The sequence below is a fragment of the Meles meles genome, chromosome 19, assembly GCF_922984935.1.
Source record: "Meles meles chromosome 19, mMelMel3.1 paternal haplotype, whole genome shotgun sequence".
Taxonomy (NCBI): domain Eukaryota; kingdom Metazoa; phylum Chordata; class Mammalia; order Carnivora; family Mustelidae; genus Meles; species Meles meles.
The window spans coordinates 50189607-50213145 of NC_060084.1; the positions used below are offsets into that span (position 1 = coordinate 50189607).

Genomic DNA, 23539 nt, shown 5'->3' on the forward strand with positions numbered 1-23539 from the left:
GGTCCTGGGATCGAGTCCCACATCAGGCTCTCTGCTTGGCAAGGAGCCTGCTTCCTCCTCTCTCTCTGCCTGCCTCTCTGCCTGCTTGTGATCTCTCTCACTCTTTCTTTCAAATAAATAAATAATTAAATCTTTAAAAAAATAAAAAGTACCACAGTGTCTTGATTGCTGTTGATTTGTAGTAGTAGCAGCAGTAGTAGTAATAAGTTGTAAAATTGGGACATGTGAGTTCTTCAGCTTTGTTCTTTCTCAAGACTCTTTTGACTAGTCTGGGTGTCTTGCATTCCAAAATGAATTTTTAGGGTGTAGAAATTTGCATTTCTACAAATAAGGCCCCAACAATTTTGGTTTAGATTGTGCCAAATAGATTAAATTTGGGGAGTATTGCTACCTTAACAGTGTTATCCATGAACATGGGATATCTTTCCATTTATTTATATCTTTTGTTTTTTTCAACAATGTTTTGTCGTCTACAGGATTTTAGTTTTACGTAACTATTGTTAAATTATTCCTAAATATTTTATTCTTTTGGGTGGTATTGTAAATGGAGGTGTTAATTTCATTTTCTGAATGTTCACTTCTAATGTATAGAAATATGATTTAATACAATTTCTAATGTATAGAAATACAATTTAATTTTGTATATTAATCTTTTCTCTCGCAGCCTTGCTGAATAAATTTAATAGTTAGAATAATTTTTCTTTGGATTCCTTAGTATTTTCTATATGCTACATCATGTTATCTGTGAATATGTATTTTCTTTCTTTCCAGTCTGGCAGTCTTGTTTATTTTTCCTTGATTGCTTTGGCTGGAACCCCTAGTACAATGTCACATAGAAGTGGTGAGAGCAGACATCCTTGTCTTATTCCTGATCTTAGGAAGAAAGCTTTCAGTCTTTCACCATTAAGTACAATGTTAGCTGTGGATTTTTCATGGATGCCCTTTATCAGGTTGAAGGAATTGCCCTCTATTCCCGGTTTGTTGAGTGTTTTTATCATGAAGAGGTGCTGGATTTTGTCAAATGCTTTTTTTTCTCCGCTGTCACTTGAGATGATCATGTGTCTTATGGTCCCTTTATTTGTGTAATATGGCAGTACTACATTGATTTTTCAGATAGTACACCAACTTTGCATTCCTGGTTGTAAATCCACTTAGTTATGGTGTATAATCCTTTCTGTATGTTCCTGGTTAGGTTCTCTGGCATTTTGTTGAGATGATATGCTTTTTGAGAGAAAAAAAGCAGAATATTAAATTGTATAGTCAGATTGCACAGAATATAGGAGTATTTTTTAAAAGAAAAGTATTTCCACATTTGATTATCTTTGAGTAGTGGGATTATGAGTGACCAGTTTTTCTTTGGTATAGTTCTCTCTCTCTCTCTCTCTCTCTCTTTTTTTTTTTTTTTTTAAGATTTTGTTTGTTTATTTGACAAAGACACAGCGAGAGAGGGAACACAAGCAGGGGGAGTGGGAGAGGGAGAAGCAGGCTTCCCGCTGAGCAGGGAGCCTGATGAGGGTCGATCCCAGGACCCTGAGCCAAAGGCAGAGGCTTATTAACTGAGCCACCCAGGCGCCCTTGGTATAGTTCTCTATTAGTTTTATGTTCTCTAAAGGAACTTGATAATCCAGAGGAAAAGTTAACCTCCCGTGGGTGCAGAGATGGCAGTGCTGGTCCCGCCAGGGTGTGAGGAGATGGGCAGCTTCACACACAGTTGGTGGGAGTTGAAATGGTAAAGCTTTTCTGGAGGGGATTTTGGCACAATGTGTCAGGACCCCAAAATTCTATATTTAGGAATTTGTCATAAAGAATTACTGGACACCGGGCCGCCTGGGTGGCTCAAGCAGCTAAGCGTCTGCCTTCAGCTCAGGTCGTGATCCCAGGGTGCTGGGATCGAACCCCGCATCAGGCTCCCTGCTCATTGGGGAGCCTGCTTCTCTGTCTCCCTCTGCCTGCAGCTCCACATGCTTATGCTCGTTTGCTCACTCTCTCTCTCTCTCTATCAAATAAATAAATAAAATCTTCTTTTTTTAAAGGAATTATTGGACACCTATGCCAAAGATGTATGTTTGCAATGTTGAACAGCTTAAATATCCATCAGTAGAGTACAGAGCAGAGTGAATAATTATTATTACTTGGGTTTTAAATTATATATGTTTAGATATGTGCACTTTTAAAAATTAGGAAGGGTGTTTAGCACGTTGGGAAGATTGGAGGTGTCTTCCGGTGGTAGGGTTCCTTAGGGAAGCTTTCCCTTTAACTTCTCTGTGTTCCACATTGCTCATTCAAAAAAATACCTTCTGTGTTCAGTGCTGGGAACTGGCAGAGTTCACTTCCTCTGGGGAGGTGGTGGCAGTGGGTTGTCCCACCCAGGAGCAGTGTTTTGGAGGGGCAGGTGACGGTATTAGCTAAGATTTGTCCTCTGGGTGCCCCAGCCCAGCCCACAGGGTTGGTATCTCTGTAAGTAGCAGAGGCTTTGTGCCCCCATGCTTCTTTATAGGCCCCAGATTTCCCATGCCTCCTGCATGTTAACACAGGCCTTCTCCCTGACAGTTGTCTGGGAATAGCAGATAGAAGCCCACTGCCCACTGTGGGTAAGAAGAGAATTGCGAGAATGTGACCGGGCCACTGAAACATCTGGTATTTGTTCGACCTTATTTTTAGGAAGCACGGATATAGTCTTTCCTTTAACTTAAAGAAAAAAATTGTAACTTAAACAAAAAACTGAAACAACTCGTGCCCACCTTGCAAGGTTCAGAGGTCTTTCCCAGCTACCTTCTGGAGCAGATTTCGTTTTCACGCCTCGGTGCCAGCATTAGGATTCGTATCTGAACTGACTCGTCCTGGTAGGAGGTGTTTCCATTCAGGCAAGCCCACTACCGACCTTTGTCAGAAGTCCTCCCAGCCTTCCTGTTCCTCGGAGCTCCCGTTCACTTGTCTTCTCTTCTAGGTACTGCTTCTCCGAGATGGCCCCGGTGTGTGCAGTGGTTGGAGGAATCTTGGCCCAGGAAATTGTGAAGGTAAAGAGACCCTTCGGAGCTGAAGATCGTTGCTCCACCATGGCCTTGTCCGTGAGCCAACTGGGAGAACCCACGGCCACCTCAGAGGGCTGCCTGGTTTCTCTGACCCCAGTCATTCTCATTTCGTGCCCTGCCTTTTTCCCTTCTTTGCTTCTGCACGTTGTCCTCTTCTCTCCAGCCCGTGCAGACAAGCATATGGCAGGTGATCTCTGCGCGTCTACTCTGTGCTGAGCTCAGAGCTGGGCACAGTGTCCTTCAGGTCCTGCCTGCAGACCCGGACTATAGTCATGAGCTCCATGGTGCTTATGGGATGTGCCGTGTGTTCTGCTTCTCACAGCTCTGTGAAATGGATACTGTCATGATTGCTGTTTAAAGGGGAGGGGGGGACACTGAGGCCTGGAGATGGGTACCAAAACCTGTGCTCTTAACTCCTACTTCATGTGATTTTTCTCTGTCCATGACCGCGGCATCAGAGCTCCCTCCCATTGATGCACACAGCCGGGCCGTGTGTTCAGAAGGGGCACCCAGTACCAGTGGGGCATGTGTACTGTGCCAGGAGCTCCGTAAGGCTCCGGAGAGGGTGACCTCTGACCACATTAGGTTTGGTGTCATCATCCCTCTCAGAAGCAAAGTATTTCACTTGGGCTCACGTAACCAGTAACGAGCACGGCCAGCCTTTTGATTCTCTTCTGGAACATTTTGGTTGTCAGAATTATAGCATGTCCCCAGATACTTTCTTTGGGATACTCAGTCTGCCTTTCGTAGGTTCTCGACTGCTTCGCTAGATTTGCGATGATGGTTTGTCCTTTTCTTTCATGGAGCAGATTCGTGCCTAGTTAAGTGATTTTCCGTGCTCATTTATATGATGTGTTTGAGTTCACTGGGACCATTTGGAGATCCAGCTCTCGCTACCGTGTCTTGAAGTCAGTAAATTTGCTCTGGAGACATTTGACTCAATTTGATAGTCTTGCCTTCCTTAAGGCTCTTTTCTCTTTCTCTCTCTCTGTCTTTCCTGATCCTTTTCTCTGGACCAAATTCTCTCCCTAAATCCAGCTTTCTATGACATAGGGAATAGGGACTAGAGCCCCAGAGAGATTCAGAGGGAGAAGAAGAGAGGGATGCAATGGCCACACCTGTTTCCTTGCTCATGCCTTCTGCTTAGTTCAGACTGCTGTGAAAACCCTGTGCCCAGTCTGAGAAGTCCGCTGTGGCTGCTCAGGAGACTGTGGAGAAGGATTCTGAGGCCGCCTATGGACAGACTCAGGAGGAAGGAGCGCCATGATGGGAGAGTCATAAGGGAACATACTCATTTTCGTAGCCTGCAGTGACAAAAAACAGTAACAGCGCTTACTGAAATGCCTACCCTGTATTCTTCACAAGGATACACTTATCTTTTCCTCACAAGAGCCCTCTGAGGTTGGACTTCTGTGCGCACCCGCTACATAAAGGGAGAGCCAAGGTGCAGAGAAGTGGTGGAGCCGGGATCTGAGCCCAGGCAGTCTGGTCTCTGGGCCTGTGCTCTTCGCCGCTCGGCCCTTGTGCTTCAGGCGCTGTCTGCATGGACCTGGGCACTATCTTTGTGCCTTCAGCCTCACATTGTACATCTCACCAAGAAGCTGCTCCCTGTGGTTTTCATGTGGGATGGAGATTAAGGGTCAGGGCGGCTGGCCTTGACCCCATTGTTTGCGGTGGCTTCCCTGCATCCCAGTCCTAACCTCTAATGCGGCCCCCTCCTTCCTGCCTGCTGGAGACAGCTGTTACCCGCATCTTGTTTCTGTTTATCCCAGACAGCCAGAGGACACTGCATTCTTGGTTGCTGGGTGTGTTTGGAATCTCCCCCTACCCCCATCTTGCTTGGGAAGCACTTTACCTTTTGCCCCATGTTCACCCCATGGCCTGGTGTCTTGTCCCCACCAGCCCTGCCCCTTACTGAACACGATTCAGCCTTCAGCCAGCTGGCACCAGGGTCCCACATTCTGAAGGCTGCAGGACCCTCCCCCTGTCCTGAGGACCGTCTGACCATCCGTAACAAACTAGGGGACGGAAGGCAAACGTAACTCCCTACCCTCCGAATCCTCTTTGTTTTCTTCCTTCCATCATTCCAAACACCACATACACCCATATCCCCTGTCCCGTCATGCTTCCTTAGGTGTCAGTCCTCCTTTTCTCTCCCACTGTCCCCGCTGGGCCTCCCAGTCTGCAGTGGTCGTGGCGGCCCTACTGGCTTCCACTGTGTCATGTCCTGTAACTTGAGTCCTAGGGTCTAGGAGTTCTGACTGCGGGCTCTTGGGCCCTTCCACCTGGCTGGGTGCTTGGGGTCCTCAGATTGTGGTAAGGGACCCCTGGCTCCTGGTAGTCATGGCAGCTCGCACTTTTTGTCATGTCCCAGACGCATCACAAGCTTGATAGCATCTCATGTTCACCAAAAACTGTAGCAGGCACATGCTGTTGATTTGCCTTTTTGCATGTGAGCCCAGAGAAGCGGGCCACTGTCTTAACCATGCCTCAGAAGCCTCAGTACCTGCTAGGATACTGGGCACAGAGTAGATGCTCTAGAAGTTTTCCATGGACAGATGGATGAATAACACTTGAAGGAGGTATAATTGCTCCCGTTTTACAGAGGAAGAAACAGGTTGAGATTGGCGCTCGATGCAAAGCAAAGTTCAGGGTGTTCGGAGTGAGTTCCTAACCTTGTAGAAGCGGTCCTGCCCCATGAATGACAGGCCTTTGAACCCTGCCCGGTGGCACGCTTGGGCGACGTCCTCGTCTTTAAATGGCAGCCCTTTTGAGTTAAGAACCTCTTAGAAAACTCACTGACACCCATGAGTCTTTTTTCCAGTACATACATGTACACACACGATTCAGCACGTGATTTCAGGAGGTCTGGCTCCACCTTTAAAGTGCCCTGTGCTTCTGTTAACCCCACAAGTTAATCACCATTTCCAGGCTAAATAGCACCTCTAAGGTTCTCTGGATCCCAGCCCCGGCCTGTCATGCAGACGACGGCAGGCAGCATGTCTCCTTCTGGAAGATCCGCGTCTGGCTCTTCCAGTGTGTCCCACAGCTGATGTCCTCAGTAGGACAGCCATGCGCAATTACTCCTGCCGCTCTCTGGGTGCTGCTCCGGGTCAGGCGTCGTTTCACATGGCTGAGGAGCAGCATCTCTCTTAATGTCGAGGATAGTACGTGTGCTGTTTTCATTTTACACGGGGAAAACGAGGTTCAGAGAGGCTAAACGATCTGTCCAGAGACACGAGTGATCAGGGACAGCGCAGAGAGATGTGGCAGTCACAGTCGTGGGTTAGACGTAACCAGTGACCCCCTGCGGAGCAAAATCAGCCTCTGTTGAAGACTGCTGCCAAGTTCTAGAAGATCTGGTTTTTGAGGGCTGTTTCTTTTTTTCTTTTTTTTGAAAGCATCTGAGCTGAACCCTCGTCTTGTTTTTCTTCCCAGGCCCTGTCTCAGAGGGACCCTCCTCACAACAACTTCTTCTTTTTTGATGGCATGAAGGGCAGTGGGATCGTGGAGTGCCTCGGCCCCAAGTGAACCCAAGACTTGGCCACCCTGGAGATATTGACCTGCAGCCTGACCGCACGTGTGCCCTGTCCCCTCCCCCAGACAAAGGCTGCTCCAGGTGGAGGGAAAGTGAGGCCACTGGACTAGTACAAACCATTTCCCGCAAGCAGTGAGCTTGTCCAGATGTGCGACTTCCAAGCACCAGCAGCTGCTCAGCAAGGGGCTTAGGAACCGGTGTCTCTGTTCCCACACTGTCAAGGGCTGCGTGCCGGCCATCACCTGTACATCCCCTCTGACGCATCCCCCTGTCCTGGGGCCGTCACGGCTTCGCCAGCCCTCTGAGCTTCTGCAGGAGATGCCTGCCAGGGACAGGCACGCCTTGTTGCTTGGGATCCTCTCACCACCTCCTTGGACTTACTCCCTGCCTGATGTCACACAGGGAAGAGCATGACTCCAGGTGGGGAATGAGGCCAGGCCGCGTGAAACACTAGCGGAGCCGCAGTTCCACGTGCCGACAGGTGCCCCAGAGAGGGAAAGACAGGGCAAGTGGAATGTGTTTCCTCCAGAGTTTGAGATCCTGAAAAACAACAGGTGGCCTCTGGTGTGCTGTTCTTGAGTTTTAGTTCAGGATTAGTTGGGTTTCAGCCTGGATTTTGGAAGAGAGGAAATGTTACCAGAGTTCCCTTGGGCATTAGGACGAGACCTTGCAAAGTGAGTATTAGCGGGAAGACTTGTTTTTAAAAGGCAGATTCCAGGGTGTCACCTCTTGAGGATTCTGAGGTATCGGGGCCCCAGCTAGGACATAGGAGCCTGTCTTACCAGAGCCCCGTCCACCCCCCCATCCCTGATGCAACTCAGATCGTCCTGGAGCCCGTTGCTTTCGAGGGCTGTGTCTGTCCTTCCTTTCCCCCCGAATTGCAGCTGTTTGTGTGTTTTTTATATTTTCTACGTTTCCTTGGTTCTTTAAAAAGGAATGATAGAAATAAAGTTATTTGCTTTTGGATTTGCTTATTTATTTTTCTACATTACAAGCGTCTTCCCGTGATGAGGGAGTGATCCTATCAGTAGCCTTTTCTAAAGAAAAATCACTGGATGCTTCAGTGTGACTCAGAGATTCCTCCCCTCCGTCACCATTCCTGCCACTTTTTCTGGGTAATGCAGCAAGAGTCAGGTGGCTCACATTCTAGGGTGCGTAGAAGCTTCTCGTTCCAACTGTCTTGTGACTAATTCAGTTCGATAGTGGCTATTCTCGGTGACGAGAATTAAATTAATGGGCAAGAAGTAAAAGATGTGATACTGATGCTGCCTTCCGTGGGGATCCCCTGTGCAGCAGGCCCTGTGCGCAGTCCGAGCGGGCAGGGGCTCCGTATGAGACTTAAGTGACACTTCAGTCGTGTGCCGCAAGTCCCGCGGCTGGCAGGGGTCAAAGCTTTCGCTGGTTCGGGATGGCGGGTTTGTCTTGAGTCGACAGCTCTCAGCACCATCCTGGGCTTTCTCTTTCTTGTAGAATTGTGTGAGCCGTGAGTCTGGCCAGTTCGAACAAACTCCCTCCTTTCCTATTTCAGTCCTGCTGCAGAAGAAAAGAAAAGAAGAAAAATGGTCTCCTCCAGGGAGGAGGCCCTTAATTCCCTGACCCTCCCTCGGTCCCCTCTCCTCCTCCCTGGGTGAGGCTAGGACTGTTTCTGGAGGGGCCCCTTTCCTGACCCCGGCAGTGTCCACTCGGGCACCAAGTGTTTTTAGCAATTCATGACTCACCCTTTCTTTGACAGTTCGAGCCAACTACACCCTTTTACTTTGCAGTGTGGGGCCTTGGTCACAAGGGGGAGCAGGTGGGTCTGGATGGATAAAAACAAAATTGTCATCATATAATCTTCCCGGGAGCTTCTCAAACTTTTCCACCCCGTATCTCTCATGGCAGAAATGGAGTCATCGGAAAAGACCCCTTGGGAATCTGGGGTGGGCGCTGGAAGCTGCCAGCCCCAGGCGAGAACGGTCTTTATTCTCATTTCTTCAAATTTCATATTCTCCCATGTTACACATTCGTATTATCGTAAAAAAAGATTTCGCCGAGTCTCCAGGAAGAGCACAGTGATCGTCCTGTGGTTTCTCATACCTCCAGGAGATTCGTAGCTACTTGGGAAGGAGGATCTAATCTGTGAAGGTAACAAATATTTTCGGGACGCTCAAGTTTCCAAATGAGAGGAAGGGGGCTGTCTTTGGGGCTGCCAGGTTTCTCTGCTCCGTACCCCACTTCTGTTGTCTGAGGGTGATATCTAGTAGCCAGACCCTGTTAAGTCGAAGCCTCAAAACATTCTAGTGGAATAGGTGCTACTTGAAAAAAAGAAAAAAGAAAGAAAAAGCTCTTAGTCCCATCAGAGCCCCCAGTTCCGTGGTTTCCCTTTGCAGTGTAGACGCTTGTCAGTTTCTTGTGTATGTTTTTGGTATATACAAACGTGTGTGTCTGTTGAGGTATGCCCTGGTTGCCCTTTGTAGATGGAAGAATGGACGCTTAGATTGGAGTTGGCAAGTCAAAAGAGTTTAATGATAGCTAACACTTTTGCTCGCACGCCTGCCTGGCCCCTTTCAGAATGCCTGCACTTCAGCTAAATTGTTTGAACCCTCACAGCAGCCCCGTGGGGGTCGACGCTGCTGTCCTGCTCATACTGCAGAAGAGGGAACAGCCTGCCCCAACAAGGAAGGGGCAGAATGTGGGCTGATGGGGAGGCTTCTACACAAGACACTCAGTGGGCATTTACTTGGTGGCACCCGTACTTGTCAGAGACTCGCACTTTACCTTCTCAAGGTTCTGAGATCTAGTAGTCGCCACTGAAAACGTAGCAGGCAGGACCCGGTGGCCCAACGTGTGGATAGGAGGGCCTCCAGCTGGATGCAGGACAGGTAGATTTTGTTTTTAAGCTCATAGCAAAACGTTCAAGTAATACACACACATATGGGTGAAACGATCCCTCCCCGCTGCCTCATAGGGCCTAGCAGCTCAACGTCGGCCACGTAGTGGGAACAGCTGACTTCCTAGCTAAACTCAGGATTTTGGGGAGAATGTGATGCTTTTTGGATATGTTAGCCGTATCCACTTTCATACATACCTCCCAGAGCTCACTCTTGGCAGCGTTTGACAGTGAATCTTTCCGGACTGTCAGGTTTAAGCCCAGACCATACGACTTGCTATGTGACCTTGAGCAAGTGACCTTTTTGTGCCTCCTTTGCCCCATGTGTGAAACAGGGTAATAGCAGTACACTGCTCTGTTAATGTGGGGGTCGAATGAGTACATTCTTTGAGGAGAAGTTGTTCCGTGTTAGCTGCTGTTATGCATAACTTTCTCTGCAACTTGCCTTTTCTCACTGTCTTAGAGATCCTTGTCAGTGCATTGGGCATTGAATTCCAAAACCACAGATGAACCAACGGTAAGCTGTTCGATCAGTCTGCTGTTGAGTGACATTGAGCTGGTTCCCTTTGCACACACTTGGGAAAGATTCCCCAAAGCCTGAGGCCACGGTTATGTACAGAGCGTATAAAAGCACTTGATGTTGCTTCCTTCCAAAAGCGTTTTTTACATATCCTTTGTTGTTTGGATAGATAATAGGTGTGCGTAGTGCAGAATTGAAAGATTTACAAAGACACGCAGTCGTAGTTTTTAAGGAAGGAAGATGCAACATGAACAATGAAAAGTAAATCTCTCCCTTCCAGAAGAAACCATTGCAGAGTGGAATTACGAGAGGCGGCTGAGGAGTACCGGTCAAGTTGGGATTAGTTTGCTGGGTTGGGGGGGGGGGCTGGTTTGCCAGTGGCAGAGGTTCCGCTCTCGACCTCATTTGCCAGGTGCTCTGAGCATCTGCTTTGCTAAGCCAGGGAGCCACTCAGCATCTTGGTTCCAAGAGAGAAGGCCAGCAGAGATGACTTTACGTGTTTCCTGCCCCCCTGGAAGAATTGATCCTTCTTTTATCAGAGTCCTGTGAACTTTGCAAATAAAATATGGCTGTCAGTGACTTGGACTGTCCCTGGGTCTCTGGCTCTTTCCATCTACACTATGTAGCGGAGTAGGGTTCTCCACTTTCAACCCTAAAAAATAACAGGTTTAGGGACACCTGGGTGGCTCAGTGGGTTAAGCCTCTGCCTTCGGCCCAAGTCATGATCTCAGGGTCCTGGGATCAAGTCCCACATTGGGCTCTCTGCTCAGCAGGGAGCCTAAAAAAAAAAATAACAGGTTTAGGTCTATCAAAATACAGAAGCTCTGTTTCTGGTGTGGTGGAGTAAGTTTCTAACAGACAACCACCCCCACCCCTCCGCAAATAAACTGTATATTCTAGACAAAATGCCAAAAACAAAAAACCCCGAAACTACTGGAAGGCTCTGGAGAGTGCTCGAAAGCAGGTGGATTTTGGGGAGAGCCAAGACTCGGGTAGAAAACCAGCTGTCTCCCTGGCCTGAAGAACCAGAGGACAGAGCCTAGAGGAACCACAGCAGCTGGAAAGGAGAGCACCAGGGAGGTTCCCTTCCCCCAAGTGACCTGTATAAATTCAGCCCAAGTCTCTTGCTGACCACCCGGCTGTGGATCTGTGGGGCCAACTCCAAGCAGGGCTGAAGCGATCCAGATTTACACCATTACCCCCTGCAGTAAGTTGAGTCTAGCAAATACAAATACCTCTACAGCAAGACCTTTCATATTTCTTTGGAGGAATATAACAGAATCCAGACGTCTACAACATTAACATAACATCTGGACACAAGGCAGAATTACCTAATACACATAGAATTAGGGAAACGTGACTCATTCTCAAGGGAAGAGACAAGATGGCCAAAAGAACCCAAGTGTTAGGAGGGCATCTGGCTGGCTTAGTGGGTAGAGCATGCAACTCCTGATCTCGGGGTCGTGAGTTCAAGGCCCATGTTGGGCGTGGAGCCTACGTTAACAACAACAAAAACCAAGTGCTGGAGTTAGCGGGCAAGGACTCTGAAGCAGTTATTACAATGTGCTCATTGAGGTAAAAGTGTAATGTTGAAAAATAGGAAATCTCAGCAGAGAAATAGAAAAATGTTAAAGAACAAAATGGATGTTCTAACACTGAAGATACAGTATCTGCGATTCTAAAGATCCACTGGTAGACCTAATAGAATGGGAATGAGAGACTCCGTGCGCTGGAAATATATTAATGGGAATTCTCCAGTCTCAAAAACAGACAAAGATTTTTCAAATAAAGTCTTGAAAGTAGCTGACAGAAACAACATATTACAAGCAGGGCAACCATGATTCAAAAAAAAAACGATCCCCAGAATTTTATAACCAGTGAAAACAAGTATTTTCAGATAAAAGAAGACTAAGAGAACTTGTCACTGGCAGAAAGACACTATACAAAATGCTAATGGGAGTTCTTCAGGCTTTTGGGACATTATCCCAGGAGAAATTTCGAAGTCAGGCTGCATGAAGAAATGGTAACCGGGCGGGGAAAGATTGCTAAAGACTATCTAGCTGCTTCATTTCTTTAAAATGTATACAATTTTAAAGCAAAAGTTATGGGTCGCCTGGGTGGTTCAGTGGGTTTGGCCTCTGCCTTCAGCTCAGGTCATGATCTCAGGGTCCTGGAATAGAGCCCCGCATCGGGCTCTCTGCTCAGCAGGGAGCCTGCTTCCCCCCTCTCTCTGCCTGCCTCTGCCCACTTGTGATCTCTATCATATAAATAAATAAAATCTTTAAAAAAAAAAAAGTTATGGGCGCCTGGGTGGCTCAGCCGATTAAGGCGCTGCCTTCCGCTCGGGTCATGATCCCAGAGTCCTGGGATCGAGTCCCACATCGGGCTCCTTGTTCAGCGGGGAGCCTGCTTTTCTCTCTGCCTCTGCCCTCCACGCTGCCTGCTTGTGCTCGCTCGCTCTCTCTGGCAAATAAATAAAATCTTAAAAAAAAAAAAAAAAAGTTATGCCATTCCCGTGAGGGGTTTGTGAGAGGAGATGTAAGCCGTGTGACAACGACAGCACAAAACAGTGGGAGGAGTGGCAAGGACGCGTGGCCTGAGCGGTGGCGGATTCCCCTGGAAGTGAAATGACACCATACGGACTCCAGACAGACCGAGAAAGAGTGCACCTGTGGGCGTCGTCCCTAAGAGCAGTACTACAGACTGAACTGCCGAGAGCGAAATCTCAAAAAGAACTGGAAAAAAGTATTCAAATGATCCAAGAGAAGGCAGGAGAGCGGAAACTGGAACAAAAAGGGAAAACAAATAATAACATCGATAGACCTAATTCCACCATGTCAGTGATTCCACGAACTATTCCTGGAAAGGGGAAGCCCTAGATTGCCCGCATGGGAAGCATTCTCTGCCGAGGAGCAGCCAGACAGACGGCTGGGTGTGAACGCCCCTACCCTTGGCCTCTGTGCCCAGCGTTTTAAGTCCCAGCGGAAAATACAGAGAATAATATAATAACACCCAGGTACCCGCCACCATTTTGCCACCTGCTTTTTGTGTGTGTGTGTGTGCTCACTGTTACTTGTTATTTATGGGTAGAGTTCTAGTTCATTCTGGCTACCCCCTGTCGATTATTCAGTTGCATGCCTAGAGCAGACTTGAGACCCTTTCAACTGCTGCTGGAGACGTAGAGTTGTTTTCTCGAGTTGCCAACCTTTGGACACTCGTGCCCATGCATTTCTAAGGGAGGGCACCCAGGAAGCCAGTTGCTGGCACAGACAGTGCCCATCCCCTGCTTGACAAGCTCTTGCCAGATTCCTTTCCAAAGTGATCGTGCGGATGTGAGGGCGATCTGGCTGCGACATCTGTCACCCCATTGATCGCCAGGGTTGATTCGGCTGATCTGGCTGGCTAGGCGGGTGTCCCCTTCCTCCCTCACCGCTCCATGTGCGTCCCTCCCGAAGCTGCGCGCTCGGTCGAAGAGGACGACCTTCCCCGATAGAGGAGAGGACCGTTCTTCGGTCAAGGGTATACGAGTAGCTGCGCTCCCCTGCTAGAACCTCCAAACAAGCTCTCAAGGTCCAAAGTGATCGTGCCCATTTACCCCTTTAGAACCTTTAGAAGGGTCATAGCTTGAGGTGCTCTCCATCCGGGAGGGTGGGGACAAGGGCAGCCTGATGGCTGACACATGTCCCAGGACTCCTGATGGTGCTTTAGAAGTTCTAGGTCATTCATTCATTCCCCAAACATGGAGCTTCCGGGATGTTCTTTATCTAGTGGGGATAAAGTGAGGATAAAGCACCAGAGAAACCCACCCCCTGCCTTCGGAGGCCCTGGCTGACTCCACTAGTGGGGCGTGGGACTCTTGGCCTCAGGCTTGCGAGTTCGAAACCCACGTGGGGTGCGGAGATGACTTGAACTCTTAAACAAGACAAAAAAGAAGCTCCGCTAGTTGGATACAGCTGGAGAGCCTGATGGGCTCTGTGGGTGGACTGCCTCCTCCCACCTCGTCCCAGAGAGGGGTCAACGGAGGCTTGGACCAGACCATGCCATGGGAAAAGAAAGCAGAAAGAGTATCCACTGTTCCAATCTGATTTTATTGAAAAGGAAACATACAAAAATCATGTACAAAAAAAATTAACCAAACATGTACAGAAAATTCATTCCGGTATCTACAGCAGCGCATATACAGTATTTTACAGGCTGGGCCATCCCTCCCCGCTCCCAGACTCCTCCCTCTTCTGCGATTTCCCCCCCTCCCTGACTCCCCATCTTCCCCCCAGCGCTTCGCCCTGGGGACTAAGGCTGGGGCGGTTTCCGCCAAAATATCCCACCCCCCAAATGAATGCCAGTGGTCACACGTGCTCTCTCTAAACCTATGCAATGGGATTGATGGGGGCGGGGGGTGGTCATGGGCAGAGCACAGGATTCACAGTCTGGGCCCCTCCTGGCCACCCCCAGATGAAGGTGAGGCAGGCATGCCCACCACCCGCCGGCTGGCTCAGGGAAGATGGCTGGGCGCTGGGCTGGGGCAGCCATCAGTCCCACCCCATTCTCTGGCTCCAGGAGGCTAGTGGTCACGTTTGGCTCATTTGCTCTTCACGGGCCCCCTCCCCAGGAGGAGGGGGGGAAGCACCAGGGGCCTGAGGCTAGGCCCAAAGTGAAGGAGCACTGGGAGGGAGGTTCCCCCCGCCCCCAGTGTCACCCCTGCAGCTGGAACGGGCAGCCAGCACCAGCAGCCTTTCCTGAGATGGTGGTGGGCGGCAGAGGCGGGTGGCTCCGTCCCCACCCTCTCTGTCACCGTTGCCTTCAGACGCTGAGTCCGTCAGCCCTCTTTCCCCTGGCTTCCCAGCCAGGGACCCAGGAGTCCACATCTCCGTCAGTGTCCCCAGGCTAGGCCGGGACTGGGGCTGGAGTGGCGGCCCTGGCCCGCCCCTGGGACAGGCAGGGCTGGTAGTCCAGTATGCTACATGGTGCAGAAAAAGTCCCCCGCGCTGGCCAGGGCATCAGGAGGTGGGAGGGTCCTGCCCCCCAAGTCCCTGACGTCCACCGGGCGGGTACAGGCACCTAATTGGGCTCCATCTCTGGGGCTCCACGGCCCCTGGGTAAGGGCAGGAGTCCCATGATGAGATTGTACAGGACCCTCCAGGGGGAGGGGCGGTGTCGCTGCTGCTCCTCTTGTCTCTAGGAAGAGGGAGAAGAGGAAGTTAGAGTGGGCTTCCGGCAGGGGGACAGGGGCGCGTGGGTGGTTAGGCCCAAGGGCCAGGATGAGGGAGGCAGGTTCCTAAGGGTGAGCTACCAGCCCTCAGCAGTGGGCACTACCATTGCTGACTGGGTCCATATCCCAGCTCCTCCCCCAACCAGGGTCCAAGTCAGTCACCTCAAGGGGGACAGTGTCCTCATCTAGAACAGAATAGGATGGATGGCAATGTCGCAGACGCAGTCCTCAGCAGAGTGCCTGAGCCCAGCAAGTGCTCCCCTAGTCTCTGGACCAAAAGTCAGCCAGGGCTGGGGGGTGGCAGGATTGGGGGGGCGGCTGGATGGCAGACTGTCCTGCCCTCCCCTCAAAGGCTGGGAAGTGACAGAGAAGGGAGCAGGGAGCTTATGGTCTCAGTGATTCTAGAACGATCCGTGGAAGGACAAGCCCTGAAAACAACAGTTCACCTTCTGTGCTGAGGCTGCCCGGAAATCTGTGCAGGCAAAGCTAACCCCTGCCCTCTTTCCAGCGACAGGATGAAGGCTTGCGGTGGCCCCTAGGACCCTCTCAGTTCCGCATTGCTAGGCAAGTGAGAACGAAGGAAGCCACATGGAAGAAAAGACTCCCCCAGTACAAAGGAAAGGTAAGCTGTAGCTCTCTCCCACTCCCTATCCTGAGCGCAGGGCCAGGCCAGCTGCTAACAAGCATTGCCCCCCTGGTCTCATCCCCGTGAAAGGATGGGAAGCTCCTCCGACCGATGAGAACAAAGTCAGATAAACCATCCTTATGAACCTAGTGGGTGCCAGGCTAGTGGGATGCCCTATACCAATCCCCACCCTCAACTTACTTCCCACCAACTCTCGAAGCCGGGAGGTAGCAAAGGGGGCATGTCAGAATGGCGTCAGCTGGAAAGCCTGCCAATGTTTCACTGCTTTGGGGTGCTGCCCAGCACAGTCATCCCTGGGAGCAAGCTAGCGATCACCGGGTAAAGCCGAGCACCCACGTCTGTACTGTGGGGTATACACAAGTGCACCGAAAAGGTGTATCCTCAGGAAGAATCCAAAACCAAAGCAAACAAAAAACCAAGCCAATGAAATTGGAAGCATTCTTTCTTTTCAAATTCTAAATCTCCATCAATGAGAAAATGAACAAGGATACTGTACGTTGATCCAACACAATGCTACAGAAACAGCGAAAATGCTTTGCCCACATGGATCAGTCTCAAAGCCTAATACAGGAGGGGCAAAGTTTGGAGAGAAACACACCATATCTCGCATATGAAGCCCAAAAACATCCCGCCAACCTAAGCATTGTTTGTGGCCTGATCACTAGTTTGTAGGGGATCAACACCTGCGGAGTCATGGGACACGCCAACTTGAGAGGTTTCCTTTGGAAAGGAGGAGGAGAAGAGGGTGGGGGGGGGGGAGCGAGGGGCTTGACAACATCCGGGTTTTGTTTTTCTTTCAATAAGCAAGCAGCGCGGGTGTAATGTTCAGATTGGACAGAGTTGGGTGCTCGGCGCCCTGATATTTGTTATTCTCTGTTCTATGCCATAAGCTCCCAAGATTTTGTCTTTCATCAGAAGCCGAGCCGCGGCTTGGGGGCGGCGCCTCCCGCGGGGGCGGGGCTCCATGACCCGACCCGCCCCCCCCCCCCCCCCACCGGGCCGCCCGGGAAGCTGTGTGGCGCGCTGCCGGCCGCGCGCGCCGGCGGGTGGGAGGGGCGGGCGCGGCCGCGCCGCCGCTGCTGACTCACCGGCTATAAATAGCCCGGGATATATGAGCTGCTCCGCCGAGCGCCGCCCTCAGTCCCCGCGGCCACGGGCCGCGGGCGCGCCGCGGCACTCAAGGCGGTCCCGGCCCTTGGCCCGGCCTGTGCCAGCCGCCGCGGCGCGGGCCCTTCGACAGGTCCGTGGGCCCGCCGCCCCTCCCACCTGCCTGTCCCCAGCGCGACCCCGCCGCGCCGGGCAGCAGCTGCGGCACATCTGGCGGGGCCCGCCCGCAGCCCCCTCCGGGGCGGGAAGTCCCACCTGCCGTCTACCCCGCCCCCAGCACTCACCCGCCGCTCGTACAGCGCGTTGAGGTCGTCCGCCATCCTCCGCAGCTGGGCCCCGATCTCCCGGGCCCACTGCTCCTCCTCCCCCCGGACTCCCGGGGCTGCCTGGGTGGGGCCGCCCGCCAGGGCCCCCGGGGCACTGGGCACCGGCGATTCCAGGTGCGGCTCCGCCGGCGAGAGTGAGGGCTGAGGACCTGGGAAAAGCCGGGGAGGGGGGGGCGTGGTCAGCACCTACCACCCTTGTCGGGCCTGAGGCGGCCCCGAGGGACCAATTAGCCAGGGCCCGCTTCTCCCTTTTCCAGCCTCCCAATTTCCTTTCTGCTTTCCGCCTCATTTCTAGCGATTCTGTTTTTCCCTTCCAAAAGCCAGGTTTCTCAGCTTCCGCTCCCCAGGCGCCAGAAAGCAAGAGGATGTCCTGGGAAGGCCTCTCTCGGGGTTACCTGGCTAGCCAGCTTACCCCCTCCCCCACTGCCCGTGTTAGTCTGGAAGTCTCCCTCTTATCCGACCCAACTGTTACAAAACGGGACCAAATTTTGCCTGTTCCACTTAACAGATGGGGAAACTGAGGCCCACCCTAAGAAGTGGCCCAAGGTCACATAGGGATACGGCGACTGACTACACACAGTCACAAGCCTCAGGTCTCCTGCATTCTGGTGTCCAACCGCAGCGAAGCCACACCCCCGGATGTGGCAGGGGCACGGAGACCAGAAGGCCAGACAGGCTGCCTCCGAGCTAGCCCGGGCCTGGGGGGCTGGGATTCGGGATATGCCTTCCTGCCCCACCCTTTCTGGGCCGCCCCGCAGTATCTGCCTCCCTCCACAGCCACACCAGGTCCTGGCGAGGGGGATCCTCAGGCCTAAAATCGGGGCCTCAGTTTCCACAGCTGTGCCTGTGGTCTTGAAATCGGGTCCCCTCTTGCCTCTGCTGCTGGGGAGCCCAGCCGGGGAAGTTTTCTCCCCCCTGATGTCCCCGGGCTCCAGAGACAGGGTGAGCGGTTGGGGTGGAGAGGGAAAGCGGGACGATCTTCCCTGCCACCGAGCGTGTAGGCCGGGATGGGGCTGGCAGGGCACCACAGGGTTAACAGCCCATCCGGCAGGGGACCTTTAACCCTTCCCTCCCCAAGACTCACTTTCCCACTCTGGCCTCCCCCACCCCCACTTTCCCCACACAATGGCCCCTCCCCCTCTCCTTCCTCCTCCCGGACTGCGAAGAGGGCGGCCCTGGCCAGAGATGCAGATAAAGGCAAAAGGCCATCCCCCACCCCCCAAGTCCCGAAGTGACAGTCCTCTCGCTCTGCCCACACTCCCTCCAACTATCATCCTCGGGGAGGTTAAGGAGACCCAGACTCGGGGAGGTGGGGGCTGGGAAACAGCTGCTGCCCCGGCCCGGAAAAGGCCGTGGGCTGCAACTCGGCGACTGCAGTCAGATTCCAGGAGGGACTTCCCACCCCGCCTCCCCCCACCCCCAGCCTCCCACTCAGTCTTCCTGCTTCTTGCAACACAAAGACCACACTGGCCACACCCTCCCTGTGGCCCGGCCGGCTCGCCACCTCCTCCCCCCCGCGCTCGCTCCCACTTCTCCAGTTCCTCCAATGTCTCTTTCCTGGCTCCCCGCATCCCGGGGCGCCCGTGTGGGGCGGCACTCACCGTCGGGGCGTGGGCCTCGGGGCCGGCTGCGGGGACCCCCAGGCCAGCGGGGGCCCCCCAGGGCGGCGGTGACGGCGGGAGGGGCGGTGGGGGCGCAGAGGTAGGCGGCGGGCAGCAGGGCGGGGGCGGCGGGGGCGGCGGGCAGGCCGGGCTCGCAGAGGCCACAAGACACGGCCGAGGGCACCAGGCGGCTGAGGGGAAAGGGGCGCGGGCCGTCGCGGGACAGGCCCTCTACGGGCTCCGGGGAGCTGCCCTCCTGGCGTGCTCGGGCCATGGCGCTCCCTGGGGCCTGCAGGACAGGGGGGGAGGGGTGCGGTCAGGCAGGCAGTGCAGGGGGCACACAGGACACCCCCCACTCACTCCTGCACACAGCCACCAGCACCTTTGGGGGGCAGGGAAGTCCAGGGAAGGTCTCAGAACACACAGGGCCCAGACGGGGCACTGTAGGCAGCTGCGATGGCCCCACAGGACAGATGGCCACCGAGGGTCTGTCGCAGGGCCCCCCCAGGTGGGGACCACCTCCAATGCGCGTGGTGATGGGTGCCCACGACGGTCAAGGAGGTACAGGACAGCTCTCACAGCAAGTCCAGGGGCTCACACAGGACCCAGATGGAGCAGTCTGTCAGGTGTGTGTGTGTGTGTGTGTGCAGGAGGGGAGACAGCCTCAGAACACAAACTCACCCAGCCTGGGAGTCACCCAGAGCATGGGCTGGTGGGGCTGACTTTCGGAACACGGCGATGGCCATGCACACGGACTCATGCAGGACCTCAATGGCAAATATTACTTCCGGCAGGGGTAGGGGGAGGTGGTGAAGGGTACACGCCACACAGGTAAGGGCTTCCTTGGGACTGGCCAGCCTGACCTCCCACCTCATCTCCCGTTGGCACAGAAATGGTTCCGATCTCTGGGATTGCTACCCAGTACAGGACACACACATGCATACACACACACACACCCTGACCAAAATGTGGACATACACATACACACAGACCATCAGAATGCAGACGGGCTGCCACATTCCAGCCCTTCCATCCCTGCGCACACACATACACAAACTGTCAGAACCCACTGACCCACTGTGGATATGCGCGTGGACACACACGCACAATGCAGCCATCGCAAACACAGAGACACACCACACAGGCACTGTTCCCCTTCTCAGACACATGCCCCTCCCCCCACACACATACACACACCCACGAGGTCAGACCTGCACACCTCAGGGCTTACACAAATACCAACACCCCACGGACATCCGTGGACTTACACAGAGACCAACACACCCAAAACATGCCCCCCCATCGCCAACTCTCAGACCCTGGGACGCATGGAAATGAGGCACACACACTCCTGTCATCAGACCCAGATGCATCAGCACACACGCCAAAGAGCAGACCTCAGCTAACCCTCCACCGCCAACCTCAAAACACCATCCCCAACTGTCAGCCTCGGACACACATGCACACACGCACACACCCCAGCCAACTCTAATCCCACACAACCGTGGCAGCGCGCACACCTCAGGCACCCACAGAAAACACTGGTCTCACGTGACCGACATAAACACTCCACACACGCAGCCCACATGACACACATGAGCCAGCCGATCACAGAGACAAGCCCCTCAGACCCAACACACACACACACACAAGACACACACATAGGCTCAGACACAGCCCCGGACTGCCAGTAACACCCACTGACAGCACCACACAGACCCCACGAGTCCTCAATTCCCAGACTCGGATGCCAGACACAGAAGCCAAGCACAGACCGAGACACCCCCTGACCACACACACACACACGCGTGCTCACGCACCTGGACAGAAAACAGCCACTGCGCTCAGCAGGCACACCATCACAAACGCTTAGCTGAGACACATGCCCTAGAGATCGACACAGACAGTACACACAGTCAAGACACACAAGCACACACAAACAGCACATCGGGCAAGACACGCACACACAAACCCTCACACCCAGCTCACTCAAGCAACACACAAACACCCCAGCCACATACTGTAGCTCACGCAGGCAACACAGACCCAGAGAATCAGCCCCAAACAGCGCCCACTGACAACTCTGAGAGCACACAACACACACACATACACACACACGCAGGTACACCACGCATAAACAGCATCCAGCCCTCGGGCACGGTATACACAGACCATCACACAAACACTCATGGGGAGACTCAAGCACACACCCCGACGGGCCACAGCCCCAACATTCCCCCGGACTGACACCTCCACCCCCTGCGGACCCCAGTACTAACTCGGAGCCAGACACATGCACACACCCAGGCGAGACACCTGCAGATCCACAACCCTGCACACGCGCGCTCCCACGGCGGGCCCAGACGCCCCCCCTCTGCTGTCACAGCACACCCCCCCACCCCGCCGCCGCCACGTGCGCCCGCCCCGCCCGCGAGGCGAGCGAGGGGCCAATAACCGGCTGTTGCTGGGGCGCAGCCCCCGCCCGCAGGAGCCGCAGACTCCACGGCCCGCGAGCCGCCCCCTTCTCGTCGCCGCCCCCAGCGGGCGCGCGCCTGGGGTGTGGCCGCGTCTACAAGCCGTCCGCCCCCCCCCCCCCCCCGCGCGCCCCTCCCGGACTGCGGGGGTCGGGGCAGTCGGGGTCGACTCACTTCCCCGGGCCCGCACTGGCCGCCAGGGGGCGCTGCGGAGCCCGCACCCCATTGTTTGTAAACAAACCCGCCGGACCGCTGAGGCACCTGCGCTCCCGGACCCTTAGTGCCTCCGGCCCAGCGACCCCAACCCAGGGTCGTTCGTGGGATGGAGGGTGGGGAGAGAGGGAGGCACGGGGTGGGGATGCAGCGCGGCCCCACTGCTCTCCCAGCGCACTCCTGCCACCTCCTCCAGGGAGCCCACCCGGCCTGGCCAGTGGCGGCCCGCGGGGACTCGGGGTGCGCACACTCACCCCGGGGGCATGAACACGCCGGAGGGGGCGGTGATGGGGGGCGGGCGGCTTCCTTCGAGAGGGCGCGCCCGCCTAGCGCTGCTCGCTGCCGCGGCTGTTGCTGCTGCGGCGGCTGCTACTGCTGCTCTAACTGCAGTGGCGGCTGCTGTGGCTTTGGCTGCTGCTGCTCCCGCTCGGGCTGTAGGCGCGTCCGCGTCGTGGCCCCCGCCGCCAAGTCTGCTGCTGCCGCCGTCGCCGCCGCCAGGAACCCGCTCGCATGTGGCTCGCGCCGCGTCTCAGGCCGCCCGGCGGATCCCCTGCCCGCTCGGCGGCCGCCCCGCCCCGCCCCGCCCCGCCCCCGCCCGGCGGGTCCCACGCCCCGCCCCCTCGTGACGCCACAGCCCCGCCCGCCCAGCCGCCCGCGGCGGACAAGTCGGGACTTGCAGGCGCGCGCCGCGCCCCCCTACCTCCGCGCGGGGGTTTCCCTGCAGCCGGGGGCGGGGCGGGGCCTGGCCCGCCGCGAGGAGGACCGAGGAGTGCCGACCGCAGCCGCTCGGCCGGCGGGACAGCCGGACACACGCGCTGACACACTGACACACTGACTGGGACCCGCAGACACACGCGCCCAGAGACGCGTACGCCGACTGACCGGCTGGCGCTCCAGGGTACACAAAGTCACGTGCTGACAGGGCCACGGCGACGAGCCACTCGCAGGCGCACGGCCACACTCGCACAAATGCACCCCCTGGACCGGGGAGCGGATATGCCGGCTCCCACGCTGGCTGGGGCGCACAGTCTCTCACCCACACACAACCGAAGAGACCGGCTAGCTGACAGGGTCCCCGGGACACGCGGACGGACACAAGGAACTGGGCTGTGTTACACAAACGCCCACACTGATGAGCACAGGGGACCCACAAACTGTGTTCACCACCATTGCCACGGAACGGGCACCCCCAGCACACACACGCAGTCACGGGCTGAGGCTGAGCGCTTCTCAGGAAACACAGGCTTCCTGATAGGCGCAGGTGGACACGCGCACGCACACACACACGCACACACCTGTCACAGGGACACCTGAACACAGAGCTTGATCTAGGTGACACTCCTACAGGGACACACACAAACGCACACCAGTTCACAACTGACCCATTACAGCTGTCAGTAACTGACCCTGAGGGACACAGATCAAGTCAGACACAAACAAAAACGGACCCCCCAGAACAGTCCCGAAGCACACCTGTCACAGGTTCCTGGTAACTGGCCCACTGCCGGGGACACTCTCTGGAGCAGGCACACCTGGCCACACTTGCCACAAATCTGGCTGGCAGGGGACTCAGGGCAAGAAGGAAACCCCTAGCACCAGATGGGACATGCCCGGGCAGGCTGCCCTTGCGGGACTTCTAGCACCCTGCCTCCTGGCTTTCACTTCCCTTTCTCAGTTACTCCTTGCCAGTCTTTCCTCGGCTCTGCGGTGGTAACCCCATCTCCTTCCCTCTTCCCAGGACTCAGGAGCTCAGGCTCCTATGCACTTTCCATTCCCTCTATGTCACACCCCTAGCCCAACCCACGAGCCACGAAACGCGTCACACAGGGCCAGTCATCTGAGCACCTCGGGAGGCGTGGGCTGGCTGAGAAAGGATGCCAGACCTGAGCGAAACTGGGCTTCTCCAGGTTCTCAGACTTGGTTCCCTCCGGGTCCAGATCCCTCCATTTCCCAAGAGGAGCCGGAGGTGCACATCTGTGAAATCTCCCTACTTTAAATTTTGGG

At 54.5% G+C, this 23539-nt stretch overlaps 2 protein-coding genes across 4 annotated transcripts in view; one reads left to right on the forward strand and one right to left on the reverse strand.

Annotated features, from left to right (window-relative positions):
* Nucleotides 1-7536, forward strand: part of SAE1 (SUMO1 activating enzyme subunit 1) — an 81710-nt gene extending 74174 nt beyond the window's left edge. For both annotated transcript variants that reach the window (XM_045989232.1, XM_045989233.1), the window contains 2 exons: nucleotides 2948-3017; nucleotides 6471-7536. In XM_045989232.1, coding sequence (XP_045845188.1) covers nucleotides 2948-3017; nucleotides 6471-6563 — 163 coding nt within the window. In that variant the 3' untranslated portion in view covers nucleotides 6564-7536. The remainder of the gene's footprint in view (nucleotides 1-2947; nucleotides 3018-6470) is intronic.
* A 7374-nt stretch (nucleotides 7537-14910) lies between these two features.
* Nucleotides 14911-23114, reverse strand: BBC3 (BCL2 binding component 3). 2 transcript variants are annotated; one of them, XM_045986933.1, is made up of 4 exons: nucleotides 23009-23114; nucleotides 18849-19137; nucleotides 17206-17396; nucleotides 14911-15134 (listed from the first exon to the last, which is right to left on the reverse strand). In XM_045986933.1, exons 2-4 carry the CDS (start codon nucleotides 19120-19122, stop codon nucleotides 15018-15020), a joined length of 582 nt encoding a protein of 193 aa, XP_045842889.1. In that variant the 5' UTR covers nucleotides 19123-19137; nucleotides 23009-23114; the 3' UTR covers nucleotides 14911-15017. The 2 variants fall into 2 exon arrangements, with proteins under 2 accessions (XP_045842889.1, XP_045842888.1); XM_045986932.1 differs by lacking the exon at nucleotides 23009-23114 and adding an exon at nucleotides 21790-22093.
* Between the last annotated feature and the right edge of the window lie 425 nt (nucleotides 23115-23539).